The sequence below is a fragment of the Neomonachus schauinslandi genome, chromosome X (assembly GCF_002201575.2).
Source record: "Neomonachus schauinslandi chromosome X, ASM220157v2, whole genome shotgun sequence".
In the NCBI taxonomy this organism is placed as follows: Eukaryota; Metazoa; Chordata; class Mammalia; order Carnivora; family Phocidae; genus Neomonachus; species Neomonachus schauinslandi.
Window position 1 is genome coordinate 51,117,604 of NC_058419.1, and position 14,657 is coordinate 51,132,260.

Consider the following 14,657-nt stretch of genomic DNA (forward strand, 5'->3'; position numbering starts at 1 on the left):
GTCCAGTTTTCCCAACACCATTTGTTGAAGAGACAGTCTTTTTCCCAATGGATATTGTTTCCTGCTTTGTTGAAGATTAATTGACCATCTAATGGTGGGTTAATTTCTGGGTTTTCTATTCTGTTCTCTTGATCTATGTGTCTGTTTTTGTGCCAGTACCATACTGTCTTGAGGTGGTAACCTTTTTTGATTCATCATATAGTAAGAAAACAGAAACTGAAAAAAATACAAGAATTTATATTTCTCAAATTATACTCAAAATACAAATCTAAATTTAGTAGGTAAAATAAAATTATTATTATTAACAATTATGACAACAGCAATAATATTACCTTTGATTTGAAAACATTTTCAAATTTATTCAATTAATTTAGAATCAATTTCAATATAAATGCATACATTTCATATGCTTAAAAGCCATAGAATAACAACCCTAAGTGGATTATAATTGTCAATTATATTCTTCAGTTTCCTCAGGCTTAAATATCTCTGCCCAAAATAGCAGACAGTATTTCCCCAGGATTGGTATCTTATCCTCAGAAGTTTAGTTCACATACAAGGCAGGACTGGAGAGGAAAGGGAACACTGGCCAAGTCATTTACCTTCTGAACAAAACTAAAAAGGAAGTATGCAGTGGAAGGAAGAAGTATGTTGGAAGGTTTAAAAATCTGCTACCAATAAATAAATAAATAAAAATAAAAATAAAAATCTGCTACCCAAATGCATGTATAAGATAATCCAACTGAAAAATGTTAGATTTCCATTCACATTATAGGTAGACCTCCCTACTATTCTTTCACTGCAGTCTCTTACCTGCAGTAGAATCGCACTAAAGCACATAATTTCACTCAGAAGAATAAGGAGGGCAGCAGGGCAATTAACAAAGCTAGAAAGAACCCCAAGGAAAACAGAGAGAGGACAGTTACCCAAAAGGATGGGAGAGGGAGACAGGCTGGTTCTCCCTTAAATTTGGTGTACATATCACAACATATTAGTTAAAGGCAGCCTGAAAGGCCTTTTCTGGTTGCCGTTTTCCTAACTCTGAAGGAATATTCCTAGAGAGGAAAAAGTGGCTACCCATCCAATGGCCACTTGAACCAACTCAGACAATTTGGAGAGTGATCTACAAAGTCATAAAAAAATCAAACTGTGAAGGGTGCCTGGGTGGCTTAGCTGGTTAAGCGTCTGCCTTCAGCTCAGGTCATGATCCCAGGGTCCTGGGATTGAGCGCCACATTGGGCTCCTTGCTCAGTGGTCTCTGTTTCTCCCTCTCCCTCAGCTCCTCTGCCTGCTCACTCTCTCCCTCTCCAATAAATAAATAAAATAAAAATTCGAATTCTGATCTCAGGGTTCCTGCAATTGTGTAAGTGATATCACAAATACACACACAGAGAGACACACAGAGACACACACACACACACACACCTCCTAGACTATACCATTCCACATTGAAATTCTAAGGAACAAATACAACCATCATTGCCTCTCCTCCAGTGTGATTTTCCTCAGGGCAGGCAAACTTTCAAAAGTGGTTCAGAATTCCTTATGTTTATAAAGACTAGAATTTGCAGAGACATCTGATGATTTCAATAACAAACAGGTATATTAACTATTTGTGGTTTTCAAAAAAGTGTCATTTATGAATTCTGGGCTTCTGAGGGGAGGAAAAGTTAAGTTTATGGCTCAGAAAGCTTAAACAAGTATTGGTGGCAAGTATTCATAAGGGTTGGCAAAGAGAGGCCAAATTCTGATAGTTTTCCTGACAGTATGGATTACTGTGAATGCTGTATTTAAGGGATTTTCAATGTTTTACACTTCATTTCTGTGATTAAGTTAAAACAAGTGATGCTTTTCTTTTCTACCCGTCCAAATGAATATATATATATACATACTTTTTCTTTCCTTTCTCCTAATGTAACAAAACTAGTAACTGGAAAGATATCATCTTTATGTATATAACTGAGGGCTTACTTTACTCAATTATTTAAAAGTATCACATAATTAATTTAATACAAACTAAAATGTATTATTACAACAAAGATATGTTATTATATTGAGTAGAAAAATTTATTCTAGATAATTAAACTTATTAATCTTTAAAAACAAAACAAGAGGCTTTTCAAGTAAAATTAGGACAAAAATCACATAGGAGAGTCAAGATTTTTGAAAAAGTATTTTAATAAAATGTTCAAATAAAATTTCAGTTATTTAACTAAGCTTAATATTCATATAATTAATTTTTGTTTGCTTAACCTGTAAGAATAAACCTTTGTTATACATAAAACTGAGAATTTAGTACTATACAGAATCCATCAGAACATCAAACTCACAGAAAATCTGGTTTCCATGTACCATGCAACTACAATGGACTGTAATTTAATCCAAATATCACCACATTATATTTGAAATAATCATTAAACCTAATCACATTTTAAGAAAAAATTTTTCAAACATACTATAATTTTATTTTTTAAACAGTATACTTAAACATAGTTTAATCTATGTTTGCTGTTATTTAGTCATAATCTTATTTTTTAACATAAACTTACATTAATAAGAGCTGGCATTTAAAGGTAGTATAATCGTATTTTTTTAAAAAACATAAACCTGTGGTAATAAGAGCTGTTAAACATACTATAATTTTATTTTTTAAAAATAAATCTATGGTAATAAGAGCAAATCACTCAATAAATATTGAACTGAGCACTTCATAAATTGCTCTCTTTAGCACATTCAAATTAACCAATTACTACATTTAGCAAGAGATAATAGGATTATAAGCTAAATCCAAACACAGAAAATAAGTCTAACGTAAAAACAACAGAATTTTTGTTTTTCTCTCTTAACTGGTTCCTTGACTTATTCTATATTCTCCTAATATATGGATATTTCAGAAAAAGAAGCTCCCACACAACAAATAACAATTTTCCTTTTCTTTTCTGTACCTTTTCTCTCCCAAATTCATTCATCCAGGACTGTTTTCATTTGCTTGCTGGCAAATCCTACAAAAAGTCCAGTCAATTTCTCCATCACCATCTCCTTCTGAGCTTCAAATGCAGTTAGAAAAACAGAGAAGTTCAAAGCATTTGGAAAACCAGTGAGGGTCCAAAGTATGCCAGCTGAGATATTTTGTTGAAAAAAATCTACTTCCTAAAAGTCAAAAGGTTAAACTCACTCACAGATGGAGGCAAGGATCTTTGGAAAATGAAAAATCTTTTCATTGCTTCAATCAGCAGATTTAAAATGCTCTTCATCCACAGCGGGGTAAAAGTAGCCCTCAATGGTCAGATATTCAAGGGCTTGCTTGATGGCCCCGTCGCTCAGGCTGTGAAGCTGGGTCTGGAGCTCATGCACACTTTCGCCTTCCTGTTGAGGACACTGACGGATCAAATGCTGAACTTCCTTGTGGATGAAGTCAAGGTGGTAGTAATCGCCATACTTTTGGACCTCTTCTATTTTTGATGGGACAACAGCCGCACTGGGCCCAGAGGCCCCTTGGTGGGCTTTATCCAACATCATATGTGCATTGACTGTTTCCAGAATATGTGTGGTGAACTCATTCATGTCCTCCAGGACATGGATATTCAAGACTTCAAGGCCCTTTACTTCCTTAAAACATTTGAGGATACCAATCACTTTGACATATACTCCCACTGGAAGAAGCGACATCCTCTGTTTTGCTTTATTTCTTCTGAACCACTGGCGGACCTCAATAGGCTTGGTGGTCATATCATCAATTCCATAAAGAATGTAGCTGGAAGCCCTCTCTGCCTTTCTGGTTATCCCCACAAGAGAGACCTGGAAAACTTCAATTCCCCTAATCTTGAAGACATTGTCAACCAGGGCGGAGATGAGCAGCTGTTTACACAAGGTATAATATCCTGGATTCGAACCCTGGATCTTGGGGCCTTAGTAGCAGGAGCTGCACCACCCTGAAATCATTGGTCATTGCTTCCAATGGCTCCACCCACAGCAGAAACGCTGCCATAGCTCACAAAACCATTCTTACTCATCCTTAAGGAGAGCTCAGAGAGATTAGTAGGTAGATTTTCCCTCTAGTCAGTGAGTTCCTCAGGTGGGCTCTGACCTCTACAGAGGGCTACCACCAGAAGCTTCCATGTGTGGTGATGAAAGGAGCCTCCCGCGACCTGTGGAGCCAATCAGCTACCAGAACGCTGCTGCCTCCAGCCAATCGGGACCTACCAGTTTCTCACCTGGTCCCATAATTCTTTGGAGTTGTCTGGTAGTTGCTGGGCTGTATTTTAAAGGCCCGGCATGTAATTTCAAGCCTTTCTTGCCATCTTTATAAAAATACATTTTTACTAGCTACCCTCCCCTTCATTCCAAAATGCCAGAATTTTTTCTATACTCACTTCTTAAATATTCATTTATTCACCCATATAATCAACCACTCAACAGAAATTTTCAGAGCACATAAGTGCACTATGTAAAGAGCTGTAGGTTTACATGGGGAGGAGCACAAAAATGGTTACGGTTCTCAACTCACATCCTTGTTCAAATCATAAAAACCAGAAGCATTCTAGAAGTAATTACAAGATAGTCATCTTTGAATGATCATCATATGCAAAAGTAAGTCACATCTTACTACTGCCTTTGTAAGTTTTTTTAACTATAGAATTATAATTTTTCAGTTATTCTGACAAATGTACTATGTAAAAATAAATAGTATGATATATTTCAATTTCTACATCAATTCAAATGAGCTCTACATCAATTCAAATGAGCTCTACATTATTTTCAAGGCTCTATCAATAGGTCAGAGAAATACAAACTGTGGGCTCCATTATATATTAGGAAAAACATGAATAAAACCAAAATACCATTCCTGTATACTTCTATGCAGTAATTTCTGAACTTAAGATTACAGCAATTTATATGAGTATCACCCAGAATATTTTCATATTACACTGAAAACCTATTTTTCCTCATAAAACATTTTATTTTGGTTATAATTAACCTAAAAAGTTTTTTTATGATAATAAAGAACATCAGTTATTGGAACCCACCACTGGCAAGGAACTTCTTTAAAAATCCTTTGTAGTTAGAAAATAGCCTAGGGGTGCCTGGGTGGCTCAGTCGGTTAAGCGTCTGCCTTCAGCTCAGGTCAAGATCTCCGGGTCCTGGGATCAAGCCCTGCATTGGGCTTCCTGCTCAGCAGGGAGTCTGCTTCTCTCTCTCTCTCCCTCTACCCCTCCCCACCGCTTGTTTCTCTCTCTCAAATAAATAAATAAATAAATCCAAACGGCCAACAGACGCATGAAAAAGTGCTCAATATCGCTCGGCATCAGGGAAATCCAAATCAAAACCTCAATGAGATACCACCTCACACCAGTCAGAATGGCTAAAATTAACAAGTCAGGAAACGACAGATGTTGGCGGGGATGCAGAGAAAGGGGAACCCTCCTACACTGTTGGTGGGAATGCAAGCTGGTGCAGCCACTCTGGAAAACAGTATGGAGGTTCCTCAAAAAGTTGAAAATAGAGCTACCATATGATCCAGCAATTGCACTACTAGGTATTTACCCCAAAGATACAAAAGTAGGGATCCGAAAGGGTACGTGCACCCCAATGTTTATAGCAGCAATGTCCACAATAGCCAAACTGTGGAAAGAGCCAAGATGTCCATCGACAGATGAATGGATAAAGAAGATGTGATATATATATACAATGGAATATTATGCAGCCATCAAAAGGAATGAGATCTTGCCGTTTGCAACGATGTGGATGGAACTGGAGGGTATTATGTTGAGCGAAATAAGTCAAACAGAGAAAGACATGTATCATATGACCTCACTGATATGAGGAATTCTTAATCGCAGGAAACAAACTGAGGGTTGCTGGAGTGGGGGGTGGGGTGGGAGGCATGGGGTGACTGGGTGATGGACACTGGGGAGGGTATGTGATCTGGTAAGCGCTGTGAATTGTGCAAGACTGTTGAATCTCAGATCTGTACCTCTGAAACAAATAATGCAATATATGTTAAGAAAAAAAAAAAGAAGAAGAAGGTAGCGGGAGGGGAAGAATGAAGGGGGGGGGAATCGGAGGGGTAGACGAACCATGAGAGACGATGGACTCTGAAAAACAAACTGAGGGTTCTAGAGGGGAGGGGGGTGGGAGGATGGGTTAGCCTGGTGATGGGTATTGAGGAGGGCACGTTCTGCATGGAGCACTGGGTGTTATGCACAAACAATGAATCATGGAACACTACATCTAAAACTAATGATGTAATGTATGGGGATTAACATAACAATAAAAAAATTAAAAAAAAAAAAGAGAGAAAAAGAAAATAGCCTAAATGTGTAGAGCTTTGAGTTTATTAATACTTTCTCTCATTCCTTTTACTGGTTAAAATAATTTAATTTTTGCTATCCCAAATTACAAAAATATGTGAACAGTATATCTAAAACTTATAGAATATAAAACTTTATTTCTCAAGCAAAAATGAATAATATCAGAGCCAATATACTTAATTTGTTTTACAAATAAATATATAATAATTGTTATCTGTGCAAACAAACTGCCAAGTAAATGTGGATATTTAACTTCTGGATCCATGTATTATATAATAAAAGAGGAATTAAACATCCAAGTAATATCTGTATTCTTAACATTACACATTATTCAGAGATCAGATTAACTCTATTTTTTAAATGTTTACAACCTCATAATCAGACATTGCTGTTTTATTAGCTAATATCAGACTGCTGTTCAGAAAATCTTGAGGTTAAAATGACGTAACTGATTGTATTCTTAACAACTACATTCAGTACAAATTGCAAGAATCATACCAAAATAATAAGAACCACCTACCTGACAGGATTGCTGGTTAAAGAAACCCTCAGAGATTCAAGGCAGTTAAGAAGTTTCTCATCTGAAATACCAGATCGTAATTCATGAACATACTCTTGTGAAGATAAGGTGCATTCATGTTTGCTGTTTTTCAGCCCTCCCTATAAAAAAAATATCATTTTAGACAAACAACAGGTTTTAAAATAACGTTTAAAATAAATAATGCATAGAATATGTAAATATTTTACTGCAGAAAAATGTGTGCAGAGTGCTATGCACTTAAAAATTCTTGTTCATAGAACTGACATGGTAAAATCATGTTATATATATCTCAGCACTCCCCTCATCCTCATTTAAAAGAAAATGACACTGCTGGTGCTCATAGTCTGAATAGACTATGGACTTGAGATTAAGTGTCACTGACAGGGATGTTTAAATTTACAATCCAGGCACTAGCATTAACATTAGCTGGCCCTCCTAAACCCACAGGATGAACATTTACAAATCATCTTATTAGTTTTCCTAGTTAATATGCTTATGTTCTATACCACAAAATACAGTGAACAAAATTTAATATAAAACATTATAGATAACACAAAACTGTTGAAATATATCAGAGAATTAGCCTACCTCAAAAAATTAGTGAAAACAGTTATTAAAATGTAAAACAATACAGTCTCCACTTAGTATGTTAATCAAATTAGTCTAAAGTATTCATTAATTCCCAACTATTCCTTCCCATGTTACTCCCATGTTGTAGATTAATCTTAAAAAGTCATTAAATGCATTTATCTGATAATGCCTAATTTTTAGCTTATTTTCCAATATACATGGGTTTATTTCTACAACTCATTATCTCATCACAGCTCCTTAGCTTCATCACCTTCCCATAACTATGTAAGTAGTTTGGGGAAAAGACTGAGAGGAAAACATCATCAATACATTCATTGTACTAGTAACTCAGTTTCACAGATATACAAATGGGACAGTTATGATTATGTATATTACAAACATATTCCTCAGAATTAAAATTCTAGTTTAAGTCGCATTTTCCAAGTTCATACTAATCACACTTAGTTTCTGTAAGTACCTAAGCTAGAATAAAGAAAGCATTTTTTTTTCAATTTGGTAGAAGACACATCATTAGAGGATACAGAATTAAAAAAAAAAAACCCAATGTGTTAATAATGAGAAATGGATTACATAGGGTTTCATGGTGTTTGCCTTTTATCGAGAATGCCTCCTCAATATAAAAACTGACAATCATTCTTAATGTCTGAATTTTTTTAATTCCATTGAATAGTGTTTGAAGTCTGATGAAGTCTTTTTTTTTAGATTTTATTTATTTATTTATTTGAGACAGACAGACAGACAGCATGAGCAGGCAGAAGGGCAGAGGAGAAGTAGACTGACCATTGAGCAGGGAGTCAGACATGAGGCTCGATCCCAGGATCCTGGGATCATGACCAGAGCCAAAGGCAGACACATAACCAACTGAGCCACCCAAGCACCCCTGAAGTCTAATAAAGTCTTATGTAGGGGACTTGTATTCCCTTATAGTGCTGCAGCACTATCACTATTATAACACTTAAGACACTGGGGCAAAGGTCATTATTTGTGTCTATCACTCTTCTAGACTCAGAACTCTATGCTAAGTATCTAACACAGTGATTCAATTCAGTGAGCCTCAAAATAAGTGTGCTATTATTGAATCTGACCATAATAATTACAGAACAAGGAATACAACTTCACAGTTTTAGATCCCATATTTTGTATAATGCACACTAACTTGATTTTTTTTTATTTGTTAGGATATACAGATGTTCAAGACTTCTACTAAATAAATCACGACATAGATGGCAAAGTAAAAACATCACCATGAAATCTTTTCCACATTTCTATAACTTATTTACCCAACTCTTAAGGCTGTAGATCCACGAAGAATGACAGCAAGTAAACATTTATAGTATAAAATGTTGCAAGTCTGTAGTCACAGACCACTTTCATTTGACCCTCAAACTCATTTTCTTAATTAATGGATAACAAGGCCCTACCAATCCTTCCCTGGAGGCTTGTACATGAGTTTATTACTATAGAATGACCCTTCTCTTTGCTGCTTTCTCTGCCTGGAGGATTCTTAATCCTGACCTCTCCATCCCTAACTCATCATCTAAGTCTCAGCCCAATAGTCCTCTCCCCACCACATTCATCATCACATCATTTTAAATCTCATTTATAGTACTGGCTCAATGTAACCTTATATTGTTTAGTACTTGTTTACTGTGTCTTCCTCATTAAAACATAAGCTCTATGAGGCAGAAATCCCGCCAACCTTGTTCACCACTATATCTCCAGATCTTAACACAATGCTTGGGACACAGTAAGTACTCAAAACATATTTTTTTTCTTTTTTTAAGTAGGCTCCATGCTGGGCACTTTAGCATGGGGCTTAAACTCACAACCCTGAGATCAAGACCTCAGCTTAACCATCCGAGACATCCAGGTGCCCCTCAAAACATCTTTCTTTAATGAATGGATGGAGAGATGAATGAATGGTGAATAAATAAACGGGTGAATATCTGATGAGTTTAAACATGCTGAAGCTTCAAAACTCAGTTTAGTTTTGCTTCACAATATTACAGTTCTGAGATGTTCCGTTACCATATATTCAGAAATGCTAGTGTAGAATAGTTAAATTGAGACCGCGTACAGCATCTTAGGAACAGCTCAAACTGTCGCTGGGTTTGAACTGTGCCACCTTCACTTATCATCTAGGTTATCTTTGATCAGACTATTCAACAAATCTCTATAATCCTGTTTACTCATTCATGATATAGGATAATAGACACTGACCCCTTATGTTTATTATAAGGATTAAGTGAGACAATGCATACATATAAAGTGGTCAAAACAGGCATTTCGTTTGTGTTGTCTCATAGACAAAGTAAGCTGCTCAGAAATGTTTGTTCCCTTCTACTGTATGGTCATGGCTGAGATATTTATTCCTCATGGAAAAACTGGGCCAGCCCAATACCCTGGGACTCCCTCCTCCCCCAACTCTTAGAAACAGGTATAAATTATATAATTTAGGATACTTTGTGGTTATAAGTACTGGAAGCAATCTAGTAGAGCAATACAAAAAATACATAACCTTATAAAACAAATACCTTTTATCAAGCTTTCACAGGTTTTAACATAATTCATATTTGAAGATTAAGAAAACATAATAGCCTATAAAAGACAAGCTGACCCTTAAATATCACCTGATCTAATAGCATCATTACAGAAATGGAGAATCATGGTGACTGTCCATGGTCACCTAATTAGTGAGGTTACAAGAAAAAAAAACTAATATTCTGGTCCTCAGGTTACTTCTTTTCCCACCATATGTCACTTTCTCCCAATGTTGAATAAAAAATTAAAGAACCAAATATTTAATTATGAAATCTCTATTACAAATGCCAAAGTATCTTCAGCACAATCAATATAGTGCAATATGATGTTAAAGAAATCATGTAAAAACAAAACAGTGCAATAAACTAATTCTCACTATATTTAATAGGGCTGTAATATAAGAATGACTTATTATTAGCATGCTATCCTGATACTGAACAAAAGAAACAACTAGATAATGGAGAGAGAAAAATGGAAATTTTAATTAGCTGCTCTGTATGAGATTAATGAAAATTACCACTGTGCCCATTTGATCTTTAAAAAAATAATGCAGACAAAGTTAGCAATTAGCATACATCATGCCATTCCAAAGCTAGGTTAACAAAAAGCTTTCCAAATTTGAAGCCATTCCTTAATTCGAAAATCATTAGGATAGAAATAAGTGTCACTGTGACTGTGCTTATATTACTCTAAGACACTACACAAAAAAACAAAAGATACCTTGGGCCAGTTTAATAATTACATTCCCTTAACTCTGACATGAAATGTTAGTATCAAAATCAATGATATTCTAAAAAGAACACTTCAGGTTTGCACTGGAGATTCTACTTCTAATATTACAAAATATTTTTATTTATTTTTATTTTAATTCCAATTAGAAAACATTAGTGTTGTATTACTTTCAGATGTAGAACATGGTAATTCAACATTTCAATACAATACCAGGTGCTCAAAACAGTGCACTCCTTAATCCCCACCACCTAAGTAATCCATCCGCCCCACCTCCTTCCCCTCTGGTAACCATCCTCTCTTCTCTATAATTAAAAAGTCCATTTCTTGATTTGTGTGTGAGTGTGTCTCTCTCTAATTTTTTCCCTATTACTTGTGTGTTTTGTTTCTTAAATTCCACAAGTGAAATTATGTGGTATTTGTCCTTCTCTGATGGACTTCTTTCACTTACCATAATACTATCTAGCTCCATCCATGTCACTGCAAATGGTAAGATTTCATTCTTTTTTATGGCTAATTTTTCACTGTATATATATATATACTATATCTTTAACCATTCCTCAGTCGATGGACACTTGGGCTATTTTCATAATTTGGCTATTGTAGAAAATGCTACTATAAACATAGAGGTGCATATATACATTTGAATTAGTATTTTTGAATTCTTTCAGTAATTATCTAGTAGTGCAATTGCTGAATCATAGCATAGTTCTATTTTTAAATTTCGGAAAAAATTCCATGCTGTTTTCCACAGTGGCTATACCAGTCTGCATTCCCACCAACAGTGTAAGAGGGTTCCCCTTTCTCCACATCCTCAAAATAGCTGTTGTTTCTTGTGATGTTGATTTTAGCCATCCACAGAGGCATAAAATGATATCTTATTGTAGTCCTGATTTGCATGTCCCTGATGATCAGAGATGTTGAGCATCTTTTCATAGGCCTCTTGGCCATCTGTATGTCTTCCTAAAAATGTCTATTCATGTCTTCTAAGATTTTTTAACTGGATTATTTGTTTTTTGAGTGTTGAGCTTTTTAAGTTCTTTATTTGGATACTAACCCCTTATCAGCTATGTCATATTTGGATACTAACCCCTTATCAGATATGTCATTTCTAAATACCTTCTCACATTCAATAGGTTGCATTTTATTCTTTTTATTATTTCTTTTGCTTTGCAGAAGCTTTTTATTTTGATGCAGTCCCAAAAGTTTATTTTTGCTTTTCTTTCCCTTGCCACAGGAGATAGATCTAGAAAGAAGTTTCTACAGCCAATGTCAAAGAGGTTACTGCCTGTCTTCTCTTCTAGGATTTTGATGGTTTCAGGTCTCACAATTAGGGCTTTAATCCATTTTGAATTTGTGTTTGTATATGGTGTAAGAAAGTCATCCAGTTTCATTCTTTTGCAAGTTGTTGTCCAGTTTCCTAAACACCATTTCTTGAAGACACTGTCTTACTCTGTTTGAACAGTCTTTCTTGCTTGCTCCAAAATTAATTGTCCATATAGTTGTGGGTTCATTTCTGAGTTCTCTGTTCTGTTTCACTGATGTGTCCATTTTTATGACAACACCATACTATTTTGATCACTACAATTTTGTAATACAATTTAAAGTGTGGAACTGTGATGCCTTCACAACTTTTCTTTCTCAAGGTTGCTTTAACTATGCAAGGTCTTTTGTGGTTCCATGCAAATTTTAGAATTCTTTGTTCTAGCTCTATGAAAAATGTTGTTGCTATTTTGACAGGGATCGCAGTAAATATGTACATTCTTTTGGGTAATAGACATTTTAACTGTCCTTCCATTTCTTTGTGTCATCGACAATTTCTTTGGTAGTTGTTTTTTTTTTTTTTTTTTTTTTTAGAGCAAGCAGCAGTGGAGGGGCAGAAGGAGGGAGAGAAGCTTAAGCAGGCTCCATGCCCAGAACAGAGCCTAATGTAGGACTTGATCTCATGACCCTAAGATCATGACCTGACCTGAAATCAAGAGTACAATGTTTAATCGACTGAACCACCAAGGCACCCCTCATCTTCAATTTCTTTCATCAGTGTTTTATACTTTTCAGAATACAGGTCATTCAACTTTTTGGCTAGGTTTATTACTAGGTTATGTTTTTGGTGCAACTGTAAATGAAACTGATTATTTTCTCTTTCTACTGATTCATTATTGGAATACGGTAATGCCACAGATTTCTGTATGTTAATTTTGTATCCAGTGATTTAATTGAATTGTTGTATCAGATCCAGCAGTTATTTGGTGATATCTTTACGTTTTTCTATAAAGAGTATCACGTCATCTACAAATAGTGAAAGTTTTACTTCTTCCTTGATGATTCAAATGCCTTTATTTCTTTTTCTTGCCTGACTGCTGAGGCTAGAACTTCCAGTACTATGTTAAATAACAGTGGTGAGAATGGACATCCCGTCTTGTTCCAGACCACAGAGGAAAACTCTCACTTTTTCCCCAGTGAGGATGATATTAGCTGTGGGTTTTTCATATATGGCCTTTATTATGTTGAGGTATGTGCCCTCTAAACCTCCTTTGTTGAGAGTTTTTATCATAAATGAATGTTGTATTTTGTCAAATCCTTTTTCTGCATCTACTGAAGTGATCATATTATCTTTATCCTTTCTTTTATTAATGTGGCATTACACGCTGATCGATTTGCAAAGACTGAACCACACTTACAACACAAGAGTAAATCCAAGTTGATCACAGTGAATGATTTTGTAATGTACTGTTGAATTCAGTTTGCTAAAATTTCACTGAGAATTTTTTCATCCGTGTTCATCGGGATATTGGCCTGTAGTTCTTTTTAGTGAAGTCTCCACCAGCTAGTAGTATTAGGGTAATGCTAGCCACTTAGAATGAATTTGGAAGTTTTCCTTCCGTTTCTATTTTTTTGAATAGTCTGAAAAGAATAGGTATTAACTCTTCTTTAAATGTTGAGTATAATTCAGCTGTGAAGCCATCTGGCCCTGGACTTTTATTTTTTGGAAAATTTTTGATTACTCATTCAACTTCTTTGCTGGTTATCGGTCTGTTCAAGTTTTCCATTTCTTTCTGCTTCAGTTTCAGTAGTTTATATGATTCTAGGAATTAATCCATTTCTTCCAGGTTGTCCAATTTGTTGGCATGCAATTTTTCATAATTTTCTCTTATAATTCTTTCTTTCTGTGGTGTTGGTTGTTATTTCTCCTCTCTCTTTTGTGATTTTATTTATTTGGGTCCTTTCTCTTTTCCTTTTGATAAGTCTGACTATGGGTTTATCAATTTTATTAATTTTTTCAAAGAACCAGCTCCTGCTTTCATTGACCTATTCTATTGTTATTGGTTTTTTTCAGTTTATATATCATTTATTTCTGCTCTAATCTTTAATATAAAATCTTTAATATAAGAAATATATGGAGCTCAGCGGGAAGCCTGCTTCTCCCTCTCCCACTCCCCCTGCTTATGTTCCTGCTCTCGCTGTCTCTGTCTCTGTCAAATAAATAAATAAAATCTTTAAAAAAAAAAAAAAAGAAATATATGGAAACAAATGAAAATGAACATACAATGGTCCAAAACCTTCGGGATGCAGCAAAAACAGTCCTAAGAGGCAATACAAGCCTACCTCAAGAAGCAAGAAAAATCTCAAACAACCTTACCTTAAACCTAAAGGAGCTAGAGAAGAACAACAAATGAAGCTTTTGAAAGCTAGCAGAAGGAAGAAAATAATAAAGATTACTTCTTTCACCTCTTTGATTTGGTTTAGTCCTAGGAATCATATTACTTTCAGTGCAATTGTAAATAGAATTGTTCATTTCTCTTTCTGCTGCTTCATCATTGGTGTATAGAAATGTTTATTGAGAGTTTTACTTCTTCCTTACCCATTTGGACACATTTTACTTCTTTTTGTTGTCTGATTGCTATGACTAGGACTTAAAATACTATGTATTTGGGTACTCCCAT

General features: G+C 35.2%; 2 protein-coding genes across 2 annotated transcripts in view; both read right to left on the reverse strand.

Moving 5' to 3' along the window:
- Nucleotides 1-14,657, reverse strand: part of DIAPH2 (diaphanous related formin 2) — a 979,600-nt gene that overhangs the window by 742,171 nt on the left and 222,772 nt on the right. The window contains exon 5 of the mRNA XM_044911596.1: nucleotides 6,832-6,971. Within this exon, the coding sequence (XP_044767531.1) occupies nucleotides 6,832-6,971 (140 nt within the window). The remainder of the gene's footprint in view (nucleotides 1-6,831; nucleotides 6,972-14,657) is intronic.
- On the reverse strand, nucleotides 3,226-4,013 carry RPA4 (replication protein A4). Its single transcript, XM_021693305.1, is given in 2 exon segments — nucleotides 3,226-3,866; nucleotides 3,869-4,013. Coding segments are annotated over 2 exon segments (786 nt in total).